At 37.6% G+C, this 23,330-nt stretch overlaps 1 protein-coding gene across 1 annotated transcript in view; it reads right to left on the bottom strand.

The window, feature by feature from the left end:
* Positions 1-23,330, bottom strand: part of STK3 (serine/threonine kinase 3) — a 137,335-nt gene that overhangs the window by 50,406 nt on the left and 63,599 nt on the right. Inside the window, exons 8-10 of the mRNA XM_035319759.1 lie at positions 21,888-22,013; positions 11,722-11,914; positions 396-571 (exon numbers count right to left, since the gene is read on the bottom strand). Coding sequence (XP_035175650.1) covers positions 396-571; positions 11,722-11,914; positions 21,888-22,013 — 495 coding nt within the window. The remainder of the gene's footprint in view (positions 1-395; positions 572-11,721; positions 11,915-21,887; positions 22,014-23,330) is intronic.

The raw sequence follows: 23,330 nt of genomic DNA on the forward strand, positions 1-23,330 counted from the left end.
TCCATCCAGTTTAAAATGTTTATCATCTCACTGGGATACTCACTAAACATGACAATATTCCACACCTGTAGCAATTTTTTTTTTAATGGAACTAGGTCAGATGTGAAAGTTCTTATAACACAAGTTATAAAGAACCAAAAATACCTTTTCCAAAAAACCTGTAGTTAGAAAGAAGTATATTTATAATGCCACATGGCACCCCTTATTAAAAAGGTCTTGCATAAAGCAAATGTACTTATTTCACAGCCAGTATGAGACATTACGATGAGGTAATTGGATAATACTCTTGAAAGATTACTTATTTTGCTTGTAATTAACATAATTTTAGAATGGGATTAACTATTTTGGCAAACGTAAAACAAACAGCATGTTTAAAAGTATAAAAATGTACTTACAAAATCAAAGTCACCATCTTGAGGGACCTTCCAGTTATCAGGGAAAACATTTTTGGATATGTGATAAGGTTCGTGCATGTTCTGATTACAATTTTCAGGGCTTTTATTCTTGGAATCTTGTTTATCAAAGTAGTCCATGAAAGAAGGTCTTTGAACTTGCGGTGAAGTAGCATTTCCTTAGTTAAAAGAAAAAAAAGAAAAGAAAGAATTAAAGATGTAAGATTTACTGCACTGTAAAATAAACTCCATTTTTTAATTTTCTACAAGTTTGCAGAGACTAATACAGCCATCCGTACGTGGTGCATGCCTCCATTTGTCCCCTGAGGATCTTTTGCATAAAAGCTCATAGCCGAAGAATGATAATTTTGTAGCAAGATACAATGTGGAGAAATGTTCAACACATTTCAGAGTTGCACATGAATAATATTAGAAGTTACTTCATGCGATATCTATTTGTTGTTATAGAAACTGAATAACACAAGGTGCTAAGCATCCCTTTGGGTGCTGAATGCCCTTAAGTTTAAGGCCTGGTCCTCATACACATGGAGGAAAGCAGCAAAATTCCAGTAGTTTCACGCAACTTTTTTTGACTTAAAAAGTTATTTAGAACTTTGGAAAAAAAAAAAAACAAAAAACAAAAAACATTCAAACCATGTCTAAATGCTACTCCATGAAACTCACTGCCAGTTCAGGATTCTCAGCATATTATGGGATCACGCTCTACAGATGGCTGCAAAGCTCCCATCTCTATGGAGTGGAAACCCTGGGGGATTTTTGTCATCATTTATGCAGCTGCAGGAGCTTTACGAATCAGATCAAGATCAGTGCAAACTCCCATTCTATTATCCTTTCCATTAAACTAAATTTTAAGAAAACATCTAAAACCTTGAATGACTGAAATCTGTATTTATTTCAAAGCAAGTTCAAAACAAGTTAATTACTAAACAGAACAATAAATAAAACATAAGAAATGTTTTAATAGTTCTCCATAGCTGTCACCTCAGAGCCTATATTCTGCACAGCATTATGATTCACGATACCCGTATTTGCTTAGTGTAACACATCCCACAGAGAAATGAAATACATTTCTCCAAGTAAAATATGAACAGGATGGGAAATATAAATAACCAAGCTGAAAAAAAAAATGCAGGTAGGACTGCAATTAGAAATATTTACAAAAAAAAACCACAATTATAATAAAAGAATTAAGATTTCTTTTATAGAAACCACTTGTTTTAAAAAGTGAAAGACACTGGAAATACCTTTTTAAGCCTGTTTCATGATCACTAGACCTTGCTGTCTCCACATCTGGCCTTATGTTTGTATTTATTAACGCATTAACTTGTTATTTTTTTTTATTCCTTTCACCTCTTATTTCATCATCTATTCCTATGATGACCCTATTCTCTGTCCTCAGATTTTTTTTCTGATTAATAGCTATCATTTTTTCAAATTAAACCTTATTTCCGCACAACCCTCTTTTATAGCATGTTGATTTATTTATTCTTTTCCTTCTGCCTTTTCTATATCATTCTGTAGGAGTATGTTTTCTCCTGGGTTTTTGAATGTGTTTTTCTGCCTCGAGCATTAATCTACGCTTTACTGTACAAGGGTCCATTTGCTTCTCTTCTACTCCATGATGATTCCCCCATTCATTCTGCCATGTTTTCCTACACATCTTCTCCCCTCATTTTTTTTAAACAGTTCTTCCTTCCATTGTAGTCATATTCTTTTCTAATCCCAGATCTGAATTATCTCATTGGTCTATCATTTATTTAATGACAGCTGTCGACCACAGAGAAATATGCAGGGAACTAAACTCCAGGTTGAGTTTAGCAGATGTCCTAGGCATTTCCAGATCTCTTGAGTCTGGAGCAATAGAAGGAATGAAAAGGAAGCAGCAGGGATGCCAAACAATACAGAAATAAGCATTAAAGGGTAGAAATAGAAGAATTTATACTTCAACAAAGCATAAATTCAGAAAAACATATCCAAGAGAAGGTAGTAGTACTCAGAGGAAGAGGAGGGTAAAACCAGAACACAATGCATCGTTTTACTAAAAAAAAAAAAAAAAAGCAACCTTTTTTATTTTTTATTTCTTGCTTGGATTGATTTGCTTGCATGGATTTCCCAAAATCCATGAAGCTATTTGTACGAGAAAGATAAGACACCACACTGATGACCTTTCACATCCAATTTTTTTCTTCTGCTCAGACTGCTGCACTTGAGTTTCATCCTTAAGACATACTTACAAACAAGATTAACAATGTCTCTGTAGGAAATGCTGAAGTACCACTATGTTGCCCATTACAGGACAGTCTCCCTCCTCTCACGTAACAGAAAATACTAAATATTTCTAAGCATTGCTCTTACATTTTAGAGCTAGTTATAACTATCTTCCCTACCTATGCAATAGAAGAATGCCTACATATGGAAAACAAAACCAACCCTCTAAATTCCTCGTTATCAAACGCATACTAAGAAAAGTGGGTCAGCAGGATTAGAAAATTAAATTTCCCTAAAATTAACAAAGCATATTTAATTTACACTTTCAGGACTTGTTTTACTTGACTTGACAAAAAAGAGTTTAGGACTTGCTTCTGTAGTTTAGTACACAGTTAGTTAACCTACTTCATAGAAGAAAAGCTGCTTTCATCCACTGCAAATACAGTGCAAAACCAGAAATATTATTCCTGAAAAATCAGGTGTTTCAAAGTTTGTTTTTTGTAGTGTAAGGAAAAAAAAATAAAAAATTATTTTGAGATTAAGGTTTTATTTTATTGTTACGAGTAATTCGAAGCAAAAAGAGACTCCTTTTGATGTCTAGCTAACCCAACAAGTTTGGTTAATATTTCATGGAAAACAGGACAGGTTGACAGCTAGTAGTTTAAAGACCCTCCAAAGGCTCTTTTGTGTTGACTTTACAGAAGGCTCAGACTCCTCATGCCAGAGTAAAGCAACAGATTGTACTTTGAAATTGCATGCAAGTCATGGAAAAATGTGTTCTACTTCTGCAATACCACTGATAGGAACACAATCAATGTGGCTGTCCCCAGAGTTGCATAAGAAGATTTCCTCCAAAACGTATGCTGAATAAAATGAACATGGCAATGACTTATGTAACACAACACCAGCTCTGTTACCCTAATTTAAATAACATACTGTAATTAAAAGAACTGTAACAGGGAAAAATAATTCTAAATAGACATTTCAAAATAAGAAAGAATACACATTCCATTCTAATGTGTATCTTGATCGAATTCAATTTACATCATCTATAAATGATGATCTTCAAGGTCCCTTCCAATCCAAACCATCCTGTGATTCTACGATAAAGAAAAACACCTTTGTAGTGATGCATTTCCAACAGTAAAATATTAATGTTAAATTGATTTTAAATCCTTTTAGAAGTCCTTCAATAAACTTCTATTATTCCTTTCTATGAGGAAAAACTGTGCAAAGAAGAGATTTGTACAGAACGTATAGGTAGAGCCTGAACTATTAAAAAAACACGAAGTATTAAGGTACATGATTATCTATAAAATGTAGTTATGAGGTTTTAGGGCAACAAAAAAAAAATAAATCCTGTTGGAAGGGATGACAAGAGATCACCATACCTCTGCACAACTGGACACTGCACATCTTCTCTGGGCATCCTGTTCAAACACTGGGCTACCCTCATGAGGAAATAATCTATCTTGATATGAAGTTAGAACTTCTTTTGTTTCAATTTATGTTTTTCTGAATCGTCCTGCCACGCACCAGGAAACAGCCCAACTTCACAACATTCTCACAGATGCTGAAAGGCTGCTTTTAGGTCCCCTGAAGCCACTATTCTCCCGACTGGTCACCTGTCACTGCCTTAATCTGTCCTCACAAGTGCTCCAGCCCCAACTATTTAGGTAATCCTACCCTGAACTCCTTCAATTCATGTTTTTCCAGTTTTAGGGAGTCAAAACTGGACACTAGTCTAGATGTGGTCTCACAAGTACTAAGCGAAGGAGAACCACTTCGCTTGATTTGCTGGCCGTGCTCTCATACAGCCCAGGTGCACATGGCCACCTTCCTCCTCCAGTGCACTGCTGGCTCACGCCTGCCAAGACCCCCAGGACCTTTTCAGCTGAGTTCCCCAGGCAACGAGACCCCAGGCTATAGCATTAACAGGGTTCTTCCTTCTCGGGCGCAGGACTTCACCCTAGTCCTTGGTGAATTTCTTAAGGTTCTCGTCAGTCAATTCTCCCAGCCTGTCTAAGTCTGTTTGGACAGCAACCCTGCCCTCAAACCTATCAACCATATCCCCATTCTGGAGATGTTCTTGACCATGCTTGAGCTTGAGGAATGCCATCTTAAAAGAGCTGCCAGCTTTCCCAACTTCCTTTGCCCTTCAGAGCTGCTTCTCTACAAGTAAGTGCCCTGTATAAAGCAAAACTTGTTTCCCTGTAATCCAGGGTCTGTACCTAATGCCTCTTCTCACTCAGGATCTTCACCTCCTCCATGTCGTGGTCAATACAGTCAAGTCCCTATTGACTATCAACCCCAACCAGCTGTGCCTTGCTTGTGAATAGCAGATTCAGCTGTGCATTACCCCTCTTCAGCTCCTCCAGTTCCAGCATCAAGAAATAATCTCTGATACCCTCCAGAAACCTCCACGATTTCTTACTGCAGTGCCTCTTCCAGTCACTGCCAGGGAGGTTTAAGTCCCTGGGACTGACCAATAAACCGCTAGAATAGGAGAAGGTTCAGAGATGATGTGCAAGAGCAACATACCCATGAAGCCAAGGGAATAATGCAGGGTGTAATCACACCCTGAAGCTCAAGTCGAGTGCAACCACAGCTGTTGCAAAGAAAACTGACATTATCTCAGCACAAAGGGGAGTTTGTTTGTTTACATCTTCCTAAGGGAAGCCTCTAAGGTTTCCCCAGGCAAGGCCTTCCCTCGCTCCATTACTACCAAGGCACTGGACCTCTTCTGCAGCTGCAAAGCTACAGAGCAAAGCTTTCCTCCTTTTGCCAAAAGCCACAAGTTTCCCCAGCCTTCCCCATCCTGGGGATCCCTTCTGTGAAGGGATACATCCGCTTCTGTGAAGTTCCTGCCAGTATCTTTATTTCCTCCGAATAAATTCCTTTGTCACTGTGAGTGTGAGACGCTGTATCACAAGCGGCTTTAATCTTCCTTGGACTATCCCCTTCCCTACAAAGGCTACAGCAGCTTACACAGTAACACATACGTAGGCTTTGTGTTTCATACCTAGCCTACAACACAGAGGCAGGTAATTCTCCTGGGAAATGGGAGCTGGGAGTGGGGAATACAATAGGGCTGAAGAAATCCTGGATTTTAGACTTCAGTCACTGGGCAAACTCTCCGACCAGTCCACTACCACATCAAAAGTGCGTACAACCACCATCTTCAGGGATGGTCTTCATAACTACATAGATAATGGGATCGAGTGCATGCACAGCAAGTTTGCAAGCTGAGTGGCATGGTTGACAGGACAGAAGGAAGGGATGCCATCCAAAGGGACCTGGACTAGCTTGAGGAGTGGGCCCATGTGAACCTCATGAGGTTCAACAAGGCCACATGCAAGGTGCTGCACCTGGATTGGGGCAATCCCAGACATGAGGACAGACTTGGAGAAGAACACATTGAGAGCAGCCCTGCAGAGAAGGACCTGAGGGTTCCGGTGGACAAGAAGCACAACATGAGCCAGCAGTGAGTGCTTGCAGCCCAGAAGGCCAACTGCACCCTGGGCTGCATCCACAGAGGAGTGGCCAACAGGTGGAGGGAGGTGATTGTCCCCCTCTGCTCTGCCCTTGTGAGGCCCCACCTGGAGTGCTGCGTCCAGGTGTGGGGCCCTCAGCACAAGAAGGATGTGGGGCTGTTAGAGCGGGGTCCAGAGGAGGGCCGGAAAGTTGATCCGAAGGCTGCAGCACCTCTCCTGTGAAGAACGGCTGAGAGAGCTGGGGATGTGCAGCCTGAAGAGGAGAAGGCTCCATGCTGACCTTATTGAAGCTTTTTCAGTACTTAAAGGGGGCTTATGAAAAAGATGGAGAGCAACTTTTTGCTTAGGCACAAAACACAAGGATTAATGGTTTTGAACTAAAAGAGGGGAGATTTAGATCAAACATTAGGATGAAATTCTTCACTGTGAGGGTGGTGAGGCCCTGGCACGGGTTGCCCAGAGAAGCTGTGGATGTCCCATCACCGGAGGTGCTGAAGGCCAAGCTGGATGGGGCTTTGGGCAACCTGGTCTGGTGGGAGGTGTCCCTGCCCATGGCAGGGGGGTGGAACTGGGTGGGCTTTAGGGTCCCTTCCAACCCGAGCCGCTGTATGGTTCAGCCATATTCTAAACAGGTTGTGACTGCATTTCATGAGCGTGCCAGTTCTGCCAGTAGGTATCAGGCACGTTTTATGAGTGCCTGTCAGGCAACCACCGCAGAGGCTCCAGGGTCAGTCTGTAGTTTCTGAATCACAAGGAAGTATTTGCAGAAACTTGACCGCCATTTACTTAGGCCAGAGAAGGCGGAAACCTAACAGAAGACTAAGAAATATATCTAGGAAATGTTTGACTACAGATATCTGCCTAATAAAGTAGCTACTGATTATTGATTTTGCAGTTGTCGTATCAGTATGACTTACACACCCACATCTTTATTCAAACCCAGGCCTCGTTCGGTATTCAGGGCAGATACGCAAGAGGCAAAAATTAAAGTATAAAATTGCTATTTATTATACTATTGAAAACTCTACAAGATTTTTGTTTTATAATATACCTATTTTTAAGTAATAATTGCAACTGGCATTTAAGTGGAAAATTCAGATGTTTTTCAACCAGAGGAAACCTTCAAATTTTTTGAAGGGTCTGTGAACTCCAGTTTAAAGGCTTCTCATAGAAAAAGTTTCCTGCACAAAATATTTCTTGCTTCCTGAGAATGAGACTTGTAAAACTAGTTTAACAACTTTTGTTATATTTTTCCAAAAATATAATACAAAAATTCAATGACACTACTGTTATAAACTCATTACTCTGCTCCAGCTGAGGCGCGTTTTATTTCTGCAAAACAAAGAAATCCATGTTAAGCCAGTATTTTGCAACAGCTCTTGAACCAGAACTGCCAACATTATTTTTCTTTAAAAAAAAAAAATAAATCCCATTTGTAAAACATACTGCTACTAGTGACATAAAGGAACAACTTGAACACCAATCACAGGAGAGGTCTCGAGTCTTGGAAAAGGCTTGGAAACACCTACCATGCATAGTTTCTGTACATACAGTGGAAAAACATTAGTACACCTGCATATGGCATCTAAAAAAGTGTCTTAACATGAGCACAGTAAGCATGCTTAAACAAAACTACGCCAATGAAATACCAGTGCCCAGGCTAAAGCACTGTTGAAACCAGCCCATAATTAAGTTTCCTTGCTGAGTTCCTATAAATTCATAATTACACTATTCAAGCTAAGACATCCTAATTGCCAAAAAGGGAAGACAATTTTTAAGAATTGTTTTAAATTACAAGAGAGATGTAAAATACAAAGAACTCTGTGTCTAAGTCTCTTTTACAGAAGCAATGTAGTCTCAAGAGATAGCAAGCTAAGTGCTGAAGAGATCATTAGAGAAGTATTGTCTGAATTAGGTTGCTGGGTAATTTTAAAAGCCATTTATGTGAACAATTAGGAAACCAACATGGAATAACTAACAGTGCTACAGGAAAAAAGTCACACCTTACTAACTTCTATTAGCACAGCCATTCTATTCTATTACTATAGCAATGCACATGGGTATATGCTGACATCGGATGACTGGATTTTCTCAAAGTGATAAAATTCCACGTTACAGAACATAGTATACATTGCAAACCCCCACCATAAAGGGAGCATTCATTCATTCTTAAAAGTTATGAAAGAAATGCATAAACAGAAAACCTCCCCAATTCAGAAATGACTTCTAGTGAAATCTTGATTGAAAAGAACAATCTCTGAGACTCGTTTATGGTATGTATGAATTCAGTGACAGTACGTAATGAAGAGGATCATAAGGAACTTGTCCAGAAATAAGAAAAGGGCAAATGGCTTTCAAATTCTGAGGTATCACTTTCATTGCAGCTCTTTTTTTCTCCATATATAAAGCATTGTTAAGAGTATTCCATTTATATTTATTTATCAACAAGAGGAGAAAATATTGCAGAATGTGCAAAAACTAATTGACATTAAGATCAGTAATACTTGTTTGATTAGGAAAGATATCTAAGTAGATCTTATTTAAAGGGTTATATCCAGAAAAGGCAAATGAAGTGTCCTGAGAATACTGGTATCAAGTTAAGGGTCTGAAAAATAAATCTCATCCTCAAAGGAAAAAATATAATAAAATGAAGAACTACACTCCAGAATGTTTATTTCACTCAAGCAAAGCTAGCTATTTATTCTGCCTTTCTTTCACCTCTTCTTAACATTCATCATCAACTCTCTTGCCTCATCCCATAAATGTGTGTCCAGCAAGCTAACACTCTGAGTCTTGCTGAAGTCTACAGGGGGGTTGTACATGTGCCCGGTCCACGCCAAGGCTGGTACAGGACCTAGGTCATAGGTTGTTGTGGAAAAAAATCTCTTTATCTTTTGAGTTGAAAATCCAGCTGTGGGACCTTCCTAAGAAGTACGCATTTCAGAGCTACCCAAGCACCCTTACAGAGGAGACTGACTTAACTCTGTCCTCCCACCTATGTGTTCTCCACATTTGCTTCCTCCTGCTACGTACTGCATAATCTCTGCTCAGAGCATGTACAGGCATACTAAGCAAGAAAGCACAAATGTGGTTTATTGCTGGGCTGTGTATAGTTTGTTGGGGTGGGATGACAGCCCTCTTTGTTCCAAATCCCAGTTTTATTTGGGCACAATTCACCATTTGTGAAAAAAATATATATACATGGTTTTAATTATTTTCTGTCATGGCTCCCAGAGGCCTCTAAGTATGGGCACTTATAAATAAAAACTTATTATTGTTTCTTATTTTGTCCTTGAGCAGGGAAACAAAAGGCAGAGGGAAACAAATGTGAAACTAAACAAGAGCATTACAAAAATGTTTGTCATAAATATTTTGTGTCTCTAGGAAGGAAATAAAACCCCTCTTCCCTACTTAACTAAGCTTATTTCTCTATACTGCTTGCAAGTGTTATTCAGAAGCATCAGAGAGCACTTTTAAGCTACCTGGTCTGATTTATTACTACCAAGTCATGCAAACATGTAGGAAGCACCCACCTTGCCCATAAAGGTTGCAAAAAGCAACCGATCGCTAAAATCTTGTCTTTTTCAAGCAGAAAATAGGACAAATCTGCATCTCAAGGAGACCAACGATTTGTACATCCATTCCTGGTGACATTTATTTAGGACACCTGCTAGTGTTCCTGCTTCAGCCCATAACACACGAATCACAGAACAGGAGGAAGACCAGCTAAAGTAAACATGATTTATATTTTCAGCTGAGAGATGTGGAGGCCCCATTCTTGAATTAGTTCTAACTTCTAAGCAGTGAGCATCTAATGCAAAACACAGTAAAGTTCACTGAGCAAGTGCAGGAACCCACACCTGTCCCCTGCCAGCCAGATGAAACCATCACTTGCTATCAGGCTGCTTGCAGGGTGTTGGCTTTCCTTTGCAAGGGTTACAGGTGTCAAGACAGTCAGATATGCAGGTGGGAAGCCTGCTGTCCCAGGGACTGCATTCTTCTGTTTGATAAGAGGGAAGAACAGGTCTACAAACCACACTGACAAAATGCCAAGGTATAGAAAGGTAAATACTTTCTTATTACAGATTGCTAATAGAATCAATTCAAACTGAAAGTGACAGTACTTTTTTTTTAAAGAAAACAGTGTCTCCAGTAAGGTAAGAAACAAACATAAGAGATTTCAGTGTACATGTAAGGAAACTTTTTTGATCAGTTTGGTATACTGACAGATACTTCCCCCCAGTACATGGAAAAGCTACACGGATAGTTAAGCCTTACTGGTTGAAAGACTGCATAGAAACTGCACACACTCCCCCTACTTCATAATACTTCCACCACATGAATTATTTTATTATCCTTTACTCTAAATTCTCTTGTAGTATCTTTTCAGGGTATTTTGCATCACTAATCTTTTCCTTAACTTGTTGAAATGTGTTAGTTTAAGATCACTCATTCTAACCTTCCATTATCCTCTCAGTTTAATAGGCAAATCCTGTTTCAGCATGAAAACAAATTAAAGCATGTACAGAGTGCTTTCATGATGTGAATCATCCTACTTATACTAATCACTAATCAGGAGGTATGTTTATTGCTAAGAACACTAAAAAGAATAAGAACAGAAATCAACAAATCCCCCTTTCCTGCCCATTTGCTATACACTGAACCACAAAGAAAACATACCTGATTTGCACTTCGAACCCATCTCTCCAACCAAATCGCAGCAGGTGTATATATGCAAAGAGAAATGCAACCTTATACTTGCATTCAGCAAACGTATTTAAATAATAGCCTGGAATTATACATTACATTATGACTTACAGGATCAGGCCCCTAGAGTTAGACTCACCTATTGATTCTGCCCATTCAAATAAATAATTCTGTTTAATTCAGTGGGCCTAATTCTGCAGCAGTCCTCAGACAAACAATAAACACATCAAAAAGTAAACATGTAAATTTAGTTTAACAAATACATATTATGCATATCTCAGTGTGATTTGTAATTTTATACCTTGAAACTTTTTTCCTCATTGTTATGTAACCAGTTATGCTGCTGAAGTCAGTTTAGATTTTTTTTTAATTTAGGTTTTGTTATTTTTTTGATCATTCCTTTAAATCAAGCCTTACTGAATTACATTTCAACGAATGTTTAAATAATAATGCTCTCTTCCGAGAGGAAAATCTGCTAGTTAACCAGGAAATACAAAACAACTTTGCAAGAAGATCTGCAGCGATTGCTGCGCCCATAGACAGTCATGACGAGTTCCCATGAACACTGACATTGAAGCAGCAGCTTCCCACACAATCACACCATTTCACTTTAGCTCCAAGGAACTGGTGCAAATGTATGTGGGACAGGAGGCAAAAAGCAAGAGACAAGTAATAGGAGAATTCACAAAAGGCTAATTTCAGATCCAGAGAGACTTGCAAAGCACCAAAACTAGGTTTATGCTTTGAATCTCCTACTATAGCAGTGCCAAATACCCCTCTTTCCAACTTTGAACCACAGAATTTAACACATAAAGGACACCGATGACACAACGTTCAAATGCAGGATTAGAAAACATAGTGCAGTATTAATAGAAAAGGGAAGCAAAACAACAACATACTTTTCATGGTCCCATCCTCCTCTTCATCATCATCGCTATTTATTACCATGGTCCCCAAGTCCGACTCTAACATAGTGCTGTTGTGTTCAATCATCGTCTGAGCACCTTCACTCATCGTGCTTGTAGCCCTCATGGTACCAGCACTCTCTGAACTGGTCTTCACCATGGTGTGTGAGTCCAGCTCATCTTCATCCTATCAAGGAAAGTTTGTCAGAACTCAGCAGAGCATTTCAAAAAACAAAGTTAAGAAGCCATCTGGATGCTTATTCATCGGTGTTTGTATCTTCACATGACCTAGTTGTACAGCTAGACTTTCAGGCATAAAAACATTTCACAAAACATAAAATAAAAAAAAATGCACTACATAAAGGAAGAATAAAAACTTTCTTCTTTCTGCCAGCTGTGTGGCAGGATGGATTTACCAGAAATGTGTCCCACACACCCACTTTCCATCAGCACCCAGCTTTGAACATCTCATTGATTTTCAAGACCCCTTATACTTCTTTGGGATCCAAGATCAGTACCACATGTCTTAGAAGGTGATTTGGTTGTTTTGTAGCAGACCATCACCAAGGATTTGTGCTGATCACCCCTAAATAAATACCATGCCCTGCATCTTATATCACACACAGCACCCAGATGACAGACAACAGTTCAAACAGCAAGTATTAATCTTCTGGAAGTTTTGGAAGTCCACCCCAGGAATGGAAAAATCAGCTTGGCTTACTTCAAGTATTAGTTCTCTTTTAAAAAAACACTTTGAAAAGAGCGAGCAAAACAATTTATACAGTGTAGAAAAACATCTATAAAGCCCATACATAATAACCAAGGGTGGGGGTGAGGGAAGAGCTAACATTATGAAGAGATAAAAGAGCATTTTATATCAATGACAGTAGTGTGCCAGGAATGTAAAACAGAGAAATAGTGACAATGCTGTTAATGAATTATAAAATGTATGTGGAATACTAATATTTGAAAACACTACTGGGGAATTTCAGTCACTTCTGAAGTTTGATTTTGAGGTTATGCACAACAGTACAGGATTTCAGGAACAACATGATGGCCTATATACATTTCCTATGAGTAAATTATGTTACTCAACAACAACAATAATAAAAACAATTCAATAAGCGTACCTATAATTAATAGTGCAAGAAATAATACCCCTCTTCGTGAAGACACTGTATGCCTTTTACAAATAACATGCTCATTGCTACATGTAATGTTGAAACAAGGCTTTTTTTGTTTCTTCTAATTCTGTGAATATTTCTATTATAGTTCTGTGATTGTAAATAATTCTGTGAATTTCTAATAGTGAAAATTGTTTCACTATCTTTCCCTTTTGCTTACATCTTTCTATTGCTTTATATATTTAATGTTTTAACTATGAAACGACCTGTACAAAGAAAAAAGAGCCCCAGTCCCCAAACCCTTCAGTTCTGGAACTTGCAGTTTCTTACTGAACTAGTTCCTTTCCTTCCCTGGGATTCTCTAACATAGCAGGGATTTGCCTGCAGTACAGATGTAACTTGAAGAGTCAGTATGTTATACGAGGGCTTCTTTGCCAGTCGTTGGTCAGAGAAGATACAGAGAACTGCAGTTAATAGCAATACCAACAGACCGGCTCCTGAAAAGAATCCCGCTGTGTCTCAACGCCAAGACACAAAAATAGATCTAATTTCAATTCAGAGAGTCTAGCTAACTGCATAACATACTGAAACCGGGATTCAGATCTAAATCTGTGAATAAAATTTCAAATGTCAAAAGAATCATCATTTACCAGATCATAATTTCTAAAAATATTAGTTCATTTGCATTTTTAAAGCTGCGTTCTAAAACACTCTTTTTAGTACCCTACCTTAAAAAAGTATGATATTCCCAAAGATAGAGATAGTTTACAGATAGAGCACTAGAGGGATGTGCCCTTAAATAAATAAAGGTATTTTAGTAGTGCTCCTCCTGGTGGCAACTTTAATTTTCTTCACTGCTTTTAACTTTCCTGAACGTTCGTTCTCGCTGACCCCACTGTTTTTTGTAAGTTCTTGTGTTTTTTTTTTAACCTTTCCTGAGAAGTACTTTACTTGGAAAGTAAAGTCTTTTCATCCAATATTCTCTTTTTTTTTTCTGTTGTATTTTAAAAGTGCCAAAGATAAGTGTTTATGAGTGTTTCTTTCATTACAGCACTACAATGCAAAACTTAGTCATGACATGCTGCTGCTTCTCCTACCGAAGGCTACAAATGAGGCATCTCTAACATACAGGCCAATCTGTGAGCTTAAAACACAGTAACATCTCATTTACAGGTTTGCTTGACTAGTATTAACATCCGCATGCTAAATTTACTAAAGTTGAAAGCAGAAATGAAAAAACACTTTCCTGAAGTTTCAATTATAATTTTAGAAGTGGGAAAAAAAAAGGAGTAATGGCCAGCAATATGATCAAATATGAAACAGATTCATAAGTGAACCATTTTCATATCTTCTGCTTCATTAAAAATACTGAGTTTTTTAGTTGTTGAGCCAAATCAAGTATCTGGATTTTTTTCAAATAGCAGCATTTATTTTCCAATCCAAGAGTGACAAAATCTTTGTCTTGTTATTATCTCTCAGCAGAGAACAGTTATCATCTAAAAGACTGGGGACCACAGAAGCCAACCTCTGTACTAACAGAGGAGTTGCCCCAAAAATGGAAGCACACAACAATTTTATCAGCAGTGTTTTCTCTAGATCAGGAATGAAATACTGAAAGAGAGCAATATCAAGTTTTTTCAAGGCCTGTGCATACAAAAAAAAGTAATCAATTTTTTGAAGTAAGCCCAGTTGTTTCCAGATTTGTCATCCCAGTATTTCTCACAAATATGAGATTTAGCTAATACTGCAGAAGAGCAGAGTGGACCTGAAAAAGTAACAAGATATTTTTATATATATAAAATTATGTAAGAGCATGTTTATATGACAGATGAAAGTGATTCCTTGGACAAATTATGATTCATACTTGAGAGTTCATAAATATTGATGTAGAACTTCTGATCTGTTATTAAAACAGGTAAACTCCCTGATTAAATAAAAAACAAACATAATATCAATTTTAATGAGGAAAAAAAATGTAAGGTCTGAAAGCTGAAGTGTCATGTTCTCATACTGTTTACAAAAACAGATCCAAAAATCAAGTAATAGAAACAGCTAGCTATGGTTTTAAACTGTCTGCAATTCTCTTGTGTACAAGTGACAAGCATCAAACTTTTATTTCTAATTTGCCAATATACAGCAACTGGAAGTGTGCACAAGTAAGACAGCTAACATCTCTTGAGATGCTAAGGAGATTACAATCAACCACAGAGACTCTGAACAACATTAGATCCTAAAGAAAGAATAAGTAAAAGATTACCAATATCCTACAACCTTATGGGACTAATTCTTTGGATCTCTTTATCTACCAAAATAAGTTCAAAGATTAACAAAGCAAACCCTTAAAGCACAAAAACATAATCATGGAGACTCGATTACCAAGAGAGCTTAGAACAATTCAGTAGCAATGTGCAAGACTCAAAAAATATGCTTGTTACATCAACACACAAGAAAAGCATTCTCAGAAAAGATGAGCTTGCATATCATATGTGAACCTACATTAGAATATAATCAAATGAGAAGTGATAAAGATTCATGGATTTTTCCTGTTGTGTTTTTAAGATTCGCGGGGAAAAAGAGGGTTGAAGACTAGTTTAAAAAAAAAAAAAAAAAAAAAAAAAAAAAAGAAAGAAAAAAAAAAGCAGAGCTCTTGCCTTTGAAACCTCTTTAACAGCGGTTTGTGTGAATAAAAAACACTAGATGGCACCAAAGACAGCGACTAGACTGCAATACATTAAAGGAAGATTTACATGCTGGCAAAATTTAGTATCCTGTAAAATAATTTCATTTACTATTAACACCTCATCATCACCCTTGAAAAACGTGGCTGTAGTCACAGTTATCTTTTTGTAAAAGCACTATAGTAGCTACATAAACACATACTACAGTTTGGGCAAGAACAAGGATTTTTAAAAGTTCCTAACACCTATAAAGCCCAACTACAACCTGAGTACATGCTTAATGCTGAGCACAAGTTTAAATGCATCAGCACAACACAATGACTTGACTTTTAGCACATGCTCAAATCCCAGCAAATTCCAAGACACTTATACATTCAGACTAAACTTAATCACAAAACAACTCTTAAACTTACTTTTAAGTGACCAACCTAGTGACGATGACTTGTTGCTTACACCTAACACACTGTTTAGTCATCCTTTTGGCTCTAAATTGCTGAGGACTTGAACAATATGCTCCTGAAAAGCTGTTGGTACCCCTCGGACTGGTGTATTTCAATGGACAAAATAACCTCTAGGTATTTCTTATTTAATTTCAGGACACTAAGAGGACTGTAGTCAAGATCAATTACTATATATTACACGTCCTTTGACTTAAGAGGAAACATGTTATGAGAATAGAAAGTTTTAACACTGTATTTGTCCTGCAAAGCTACACCTGTTACCTATAGATAGATAAATAGATGTAGCATATCATACACACAAGCACATACGCACAAAGACGCATTAAAGTAAATATAAAAACCTCTAAAAATACAGTCTGGTCAATCAGATTTAAAATACTGAATAACTTAAATGACTCAATAGTCTCTTAAAACAATGATTTAAAGACTATAAACATATAAAATGGATATAAACAGATAAAGGAATGAGAACAATGATTTCTTAAGGTCTCAAAAGATAGAAGCCATTTCATAGTTAATATATGATTAATCAAAAGAACTTTTGAATGAATAAGCCTTAACATAGGAATAACTGATAACTGGCAGTTGTCTAAGTCTCTGGTAGTTGCCAACTGTTAATTGCCTAAGGAAAAAAAGGAAACATGGTGTACTGGAGCAGTAATGATTTGAGTACCCTAAAATAATTTAACATTCCTCACATAATAGTGACATTAAAATGCAAAAGAAAACATACAGGAAGAGCTGCTTATTAGTTCATTCCTTTAAAGATCCACGGAAATAAATATTTAGACGTGTTTCCTGTGAGCTGCCAGGCAACAAGTCGGTTTGCATTCCCACAATACAGCTGCCCAACCTCAGAACCAAACTCACATCACACTTCAAAAAAACGCACAAGAGAAGAGATTGGTCATGTTTAGCAATGCCTAAACTAACATTTAAACTTTGATATTGGGATTAACCTTCTGTAGAATACACCACTTGCAATTTTTGCTTAATTAAAAAAATCTGTACAATTACCTCAGCACCTATCAAAACATGTCAGTTTGTCAGAAAGCATTCTCATCACACAAGCAGCTCTTGTAACAGGCATGAAGTCCATTCAGAGCATGCTATTTTTAATGATATTATATATCTCTGGAAGGATATAGACATGAAGACTTGTATTTAAACACAGCCGTTTATTTACAGCTGTGTACTACACAGTTGTGAAGAGCAAAAAGTATTTTCATTATGACTGGCAACTTCCTGTGCTACAAAGCATTCATAGCAAGTGGTAAAACCAAGAAGCAGAAAGTGGTTTTGGTGATATGACTCTTCCTCACTGGAAGGATAACAAACTGAATTGATCCTGAAAATTAAGTACTTAATTGTGAAATCATAAGTCATAAAGGTTGGAAGAGACCTCCAAGATCACCTGGCCCAACCATTCCCCTACCACCAATGTCACCCACTGAACCATGTCCCTAAGCACCACATCCAGCCTTCCCTTGACCACCCCCAAGGGAAATTCTTCAAAATCACCCATTCCTTCTCATTCCACTTGGTCAGGTGCCCATTACAATACATACGTAACTAAGAGGGAATTAAATATACATATACAAATATAATTGTTAGGGCTAAATCCTGTTTCCTAACTAAAAGAACATCACACCACAAATATTTTACACCTTCCTTCCTGAGGGGTCCCAACACACGTCCCAGTGAGCAATTAGCACAACTGCTTGAGCTTCGCATAGGAAATTCTTGGGGTTTAAGAGCAATAAATTCAAGCCCCAGATAGGTTAACTCAAACCATTCTTTTTCAACAGTATATGGACTCAAGTCACTGCCCATGAGAGACCTTTAACACCGATAGACTGTCTGCTTACCATTAACACCAACACTTGCCCTTGCTCCTCAGTGTTACTACACGCACATTTCTTAGGCCTGAGTCTGCCCTATCACCTCCAGGTTAGGACTTCACAGTCGTATCACCGGACAAATCCACTTTTACGGTATTGTTTTGCAGAATTTATGTGCTAGGTGGCTGCTACCTTCCAAATGAACAGTGATTCCAATTCCACATGCAATCTGGAAACATTTGTAGATACTAGAAGATGAAGAAACAGACTTGAGACTTCCCATCACTACCGCTACATGAGAAATACACAGGGACTGCCACAGCTCATTGCAGAACTCCAGCCATCACTGCATGTTGGCTAATCAAAACCTGTACTATCATTTGAGCTGCTTGATCATGCAAAGAGCACACAAGACCACCTGTATTTTTCAGGATTGTGGTTTCCTGTAACCACCTGTGGCCTCATTCATTGATCTCTGCCTAGTAAGCTTTAAAAACTTAAATCTGTGCTGTCCAGACTTTCACTTAATTAGGGCCTCACACCTATATGGTGCTTCTGTCTTCTAACATGCATCGCGTTGCACTGCGAACACATAAATAACACGCATTCAGGAAACACAGTACAGACAACTTCTCCAGTTAAATTTAAAAAATGTAATAGTTTGTCCCGCTGTTCAGTGCAATTTCTTATTTTTGTGCTTTCAGCTGTTCAGAATCTTTAACAAATGCAACTGAAGAATATGTTGGTGTCATCTCAAATCCATCTGGAATTTCTTACAACAATGTATTGCACTGAAACTCAGTGGCAAGATTCGGGAAGTTAGTGTCACAACTGAATGATTATTAAAACCATTTTTTTTTAACAAGATGAGTCATGCATTGTGACAGTATGAAAACTATTTGCAGGTCACTGCCTAACATGGACTTTCGACAAACTGTATTTGTCAATAAAGAAATCCCTCCTCCTTGCCTCACCATCAGTAATCTTCATTTTTCTCACCTATGACTTCACTTTTTCTATGAAAGTGAAGTATTTCCAAACTTTTTTTCACTCAAGACTTACCAAGCATTAGAAAACAAACAGAGGCATATGTTTACTGATAGCAAAGATCATGCCTACTGACAAATATCACATTAACAGTTTTAACAAAAATAGAATTACATCCTAATCACAGCTTTGCAATCCTTACCGCAGATTATTTTTAGAATCATAAAACCATATGAAGATATAAGGAATACATCTCTCAACAGCACAGAAGAACATAAATCAAAATATTTAACAAAACAGGATTAAGACCCTTTTTACTGATCTTTTGGTAAATGCAAACTTCTGAATAACTATTCATTATAAATCTTCTAGCAAAAATAACTGGACATCCTTTCATTTATTACATGTTATTTTTGCTGTAATAAATCACTTATGGTAGCTATGGTAGCTTTTAGGTTTCCTTTGATAAATCTGATGGAGTTAAAGAGGAAAAAGGCACAGAACCTCTCCAGAATAATTACCAGCCAGAAATAACAAAAGCTATTTATCCATCAAGTGGGGGGGTGGGGAATGATCACATTGACAAGTGCCATTTCCCACTCTGTCAGCATAACCAGCTACTACTCCTTTTTGTTTGCTCCACTTACTATGATATCTTCTTTTTACATTTGCATGTGGTCTTCCACGTCTGAAGCTTTCCCCAAGCTCAAAGGAGATCTGTTCCTTCCCCTACTGAAGTTTACAACACAGACTAACTTCAAAAAAAAAAACAACCACCCACAATTTATCTACCACAAGCAATGCTGGCTTTTGCTGGAAAACTACACAGTTAAGCTCACAACCACTCTACCCTGGTAATGCAAACACATCTGAATTGTGGTAGCTTTGAAAGCATACAAAGGTCTGTAACAAACGTAAGGTAGCCTCATTTATCTTAGCCCACAATGAATTTGACTTCAGACTATTTGTGTAGCCTAGTCTACTGCTGGACTTCTCACCTTCTGTGTTTCATTATGATAAAGTCATACTTCAGTTTTCATTTTTTGACTGCCTTCCTTTTCCATGCTGATGAGGCTCCTTAAGACTTCTTTGTGGCCTTCTCCCATTCTGTCATTTCATTCTGTCCTGAGAAGTCAACTCCACCTCAAATTGGTCTCTTCTATGACCCACTTAACAAGTGAGCTAACAAATTAAAAGTGAATGTCTTTTTCTTTTCCTCAGGTTCCCTGCTACTACTGGCAGGACTGACTCCAGCACACATTATTGTCCTTTACAATTCCTCTATGGCATGATCCTGAAAGATGGAGCAAAGATAATGCCAGAGCTTCCCATGCTGACTAATCTGCATCTCCTCTGTCTGTGCCTCCCTGTTATCTACTCCAATCTTCTGCCTTATACTTAAGACCAGTTTCTTTCAAGCAGATGCTGTCCTCTGGTTCAGGGTCTGATGATGCTCATGCACTGGTGGATGACTACAGTCCATAGAAATTCTGATACAGTCAATAAAGAAGGAGAGATGGACTTTGTGTTTCCATAGACTACAAAACAACTGCACTTATTTTTAACAAACAGCTACTGCTCTCTCAAGCCTGCTAACCAAAGATAATTGTTATTTTCAGATTTGATGCACCTCTCTTTTACACATAACCACAAGAAGGGTCTTACTGTCTTTTAACTCATTATCGATCACTTCACTGAACCACAGAAGTACATGGTAAAACTCCTATCTAATGCAACATAACAGAGGCAGCAGAATCCTACTCAAACCCTCTATTTGAGGTTTCCTTATACTAAACCTTGGGGTTAATCAATAAAGCATCAACAACGCCCAAATATTTGAGGTCTACAATTCATAAGGCAACAGAAGGGAGGAAAGCGTACTAGTAGTGACATTAACTTTTAACATCTGTAATAATCAGTCTCTTCAGATGTCAACTATTCTATATATTAAGTAATGAATATCAACACTGCATGTCAAGTCACACATCTCACAAGTAGCATTTCCTAATGTAGAAAAGTAATCCCCAACCCTCCCTGGTTGATTTATTGCTAAGTAAATACTGTCCAGAGTAAACCAACTTTTAAAAAGACAAGCTATGAATATTCTTAGAACATACCCTTAGAACAATCAAATATCCAGCAAACAAAAGACCATACTGTGAGTTACGATACAAAGTACTGAAAAGAATTTAAATTAAAAACTATTCCCACTATAGATCATCACCCAACACTACATAATACGTAAAGATTCTGTGATTTGGGACAGGGCAGAGTGCATTGCTGCCCTGCTCTCTTCTGTTTACTCAGAGCTGTAAGATTTCTACTGACATTCCAGTCTCCATCTTTCCTCTGTGTTATTCCTCAATGACCTTGGCTCTCATTGTGTGTGTGGCAATAGGCTTCTTTGAAGCACATAGTGCTGCATTGCACAAGACTGCCCTAAAATAAATCATGTAGGGAGAGAAATAACGCTAGGAACACTGACTTATTTCCAACACTGCCAAATAATTACAAATACAACCTACTTATCACATGACCTGCTTCTCACCTCAAACATACGCTAACAGCAGCATCCGAGGAATGAAACGTTTTTGCCATTTTCACTTTATATGTACAACTTGATTTAAACTGTATTGTAATAACTACTTGCTGTGCTTCATAAATAACTATTCTGTGTATTAGATGTTACAAAAAAGCTAAGTAGTCTGAACTTCTGAAAATTATAGCACTTTCCGAAAAGCCCATGTGTGAATATGGGACCCCAACAGTATTTATTTTTCTAATGTTGGTCTGAACAGCTGAAGTTGACATGGTTTCTTTTCCCACCTCCTAAAACTTACTAGGGCACAACATGAAACAGTGCTGAAAGGTGGCTCATACAGCATTACTCGCAGAAGCATTATTCATTATGAATAAGAGTAGAACACTCAGACCTCACAGGCTAAAGAACTGGTAGAAACAGTAAAGTATTTGAACATATAAAGACAAGAAGCAGGCAAAAAAGAACAGCAACTTATCTATAAAATATGGATGGTTATAGGGAAAAAAATAAAATAAAAAATCACAGACCGAGTTTTCTTCCTCCTCTTCTAGTTCTCTCTGCTGTTCCTCATGTCGCTTTGCCTTTATCTCCATGGCTTCAGTGATCAGGTCCCTTAAAATTGAAACAGGCTTTGCATTCTTTATAAACGTGTGCTAGAAAAAAATATATATATATAACACCATTACAACAGATAGGATTCAGATTTAATTGCAAGTGTTATTCAACACCACAGACCTCAGTGATAAATGTGTGATAAACTTCACATCACACAGTAATTAAAATCTGCACTAACACAACTTGTGATAACTTTTAGCTGCTTCCTAAGATTTTACTTTTACTTACCTTATATTAAAAAAATAAAAAAGAAAAAACAGCAAGCCTTGGGAAATGTAATCATAAAACAACTGCTTTATAGTTAAGGACATAATTGCCCAAAGGAAATGTGCATTAAGTAGTAAATAAATAGAGTGGTGATTGTCTGACATAGAAAAACAAACTTTTTCAGATATTCAGTTACAGCATTTAATTAATCTTAACAAGCTGACAGCATAAATTAGTGGCTGTAAGCAGAGCAACTGTGGCTGTTGCTTACTTCAACAAACCTTTACTTTAATATGTCATAAAACATTTCTTCATCTAGGACGCTGAAACGTGGAACAAGCAAAACAAAATACATTACTTTTAGCAGGAAGATTAATTCTAATTCAAGGCCATTTAAAGCATCAGTTCCTCTTTTAAGACAACAGTGGGACAATACCATTTACATTCATTTTACTCTCTAGTAAACACCTGCTGTTAGTAAAATCCTGGTTTTGTATCATCCTATGAAAACACAATCAAGGCAAAAAGGAGCTCTTCAAGCTTCAGAAATAATTTACTGTTAAACATTAAAAAAAAAATGTTCCATGAAGAACGGAACTGACGAATCCAGTTGTCCTGTACCTATTTACTTATCTTCTCCTTTGATACATTAATCCAATTACCCTCCTTTTTCCTCCATGACCTTTCCCCACAAGCAGTACTTTCGTTCCTACTCAGACCCCTTAAACACGCCCACAGCACCTCCGGCTCCATCGCACACACTCCAGCTGAGGAAGAGGCAACACCTATGTGTGATGAACGCAATATTTGGTTCTCCAGCCAGTAAGTATTTGGAAAGAGTAACACTGAAGCTTTTTTGTGTTATATGGGAGCACTTATGCAAGTCTCTTTTATCCAGATGCCGGCCATCAGTTAACCATACAAATTTCTAATCTTTAAGGTCTCCAGTACTGATTCAGTCACCATAGTAAGAATCACAAAGTTCCAATTTTTACAGTCCTTCCACTCTATATGGCGTTCTCAGGGTATGAAATATAAAATACTTCATACCGTGACTTATAAATTTAGTGATTTATTACTGGAATCTAGCTTGAAAACTTTTTGTTATCCTCATAGTGGAGTTGACTGATTTAAATTTAAAAAGAGCA

Source organism: Oxyura jamaicensis, chromosome 2 (genome assembly GCF_011077185.1).
Source record: "Oxyura jamaicensis isolate SHBP4307 breed ruddy duck chromosome 2, BPBGC_Ojam_1.0, whole genome shotgun sequence".
NCBI classification, from domain to species: Eukaryota; Metazoa; Chordata; class Aves; order Anseriformes; family Anatidae; genus Oxyura; species Oxyura jamaicensis.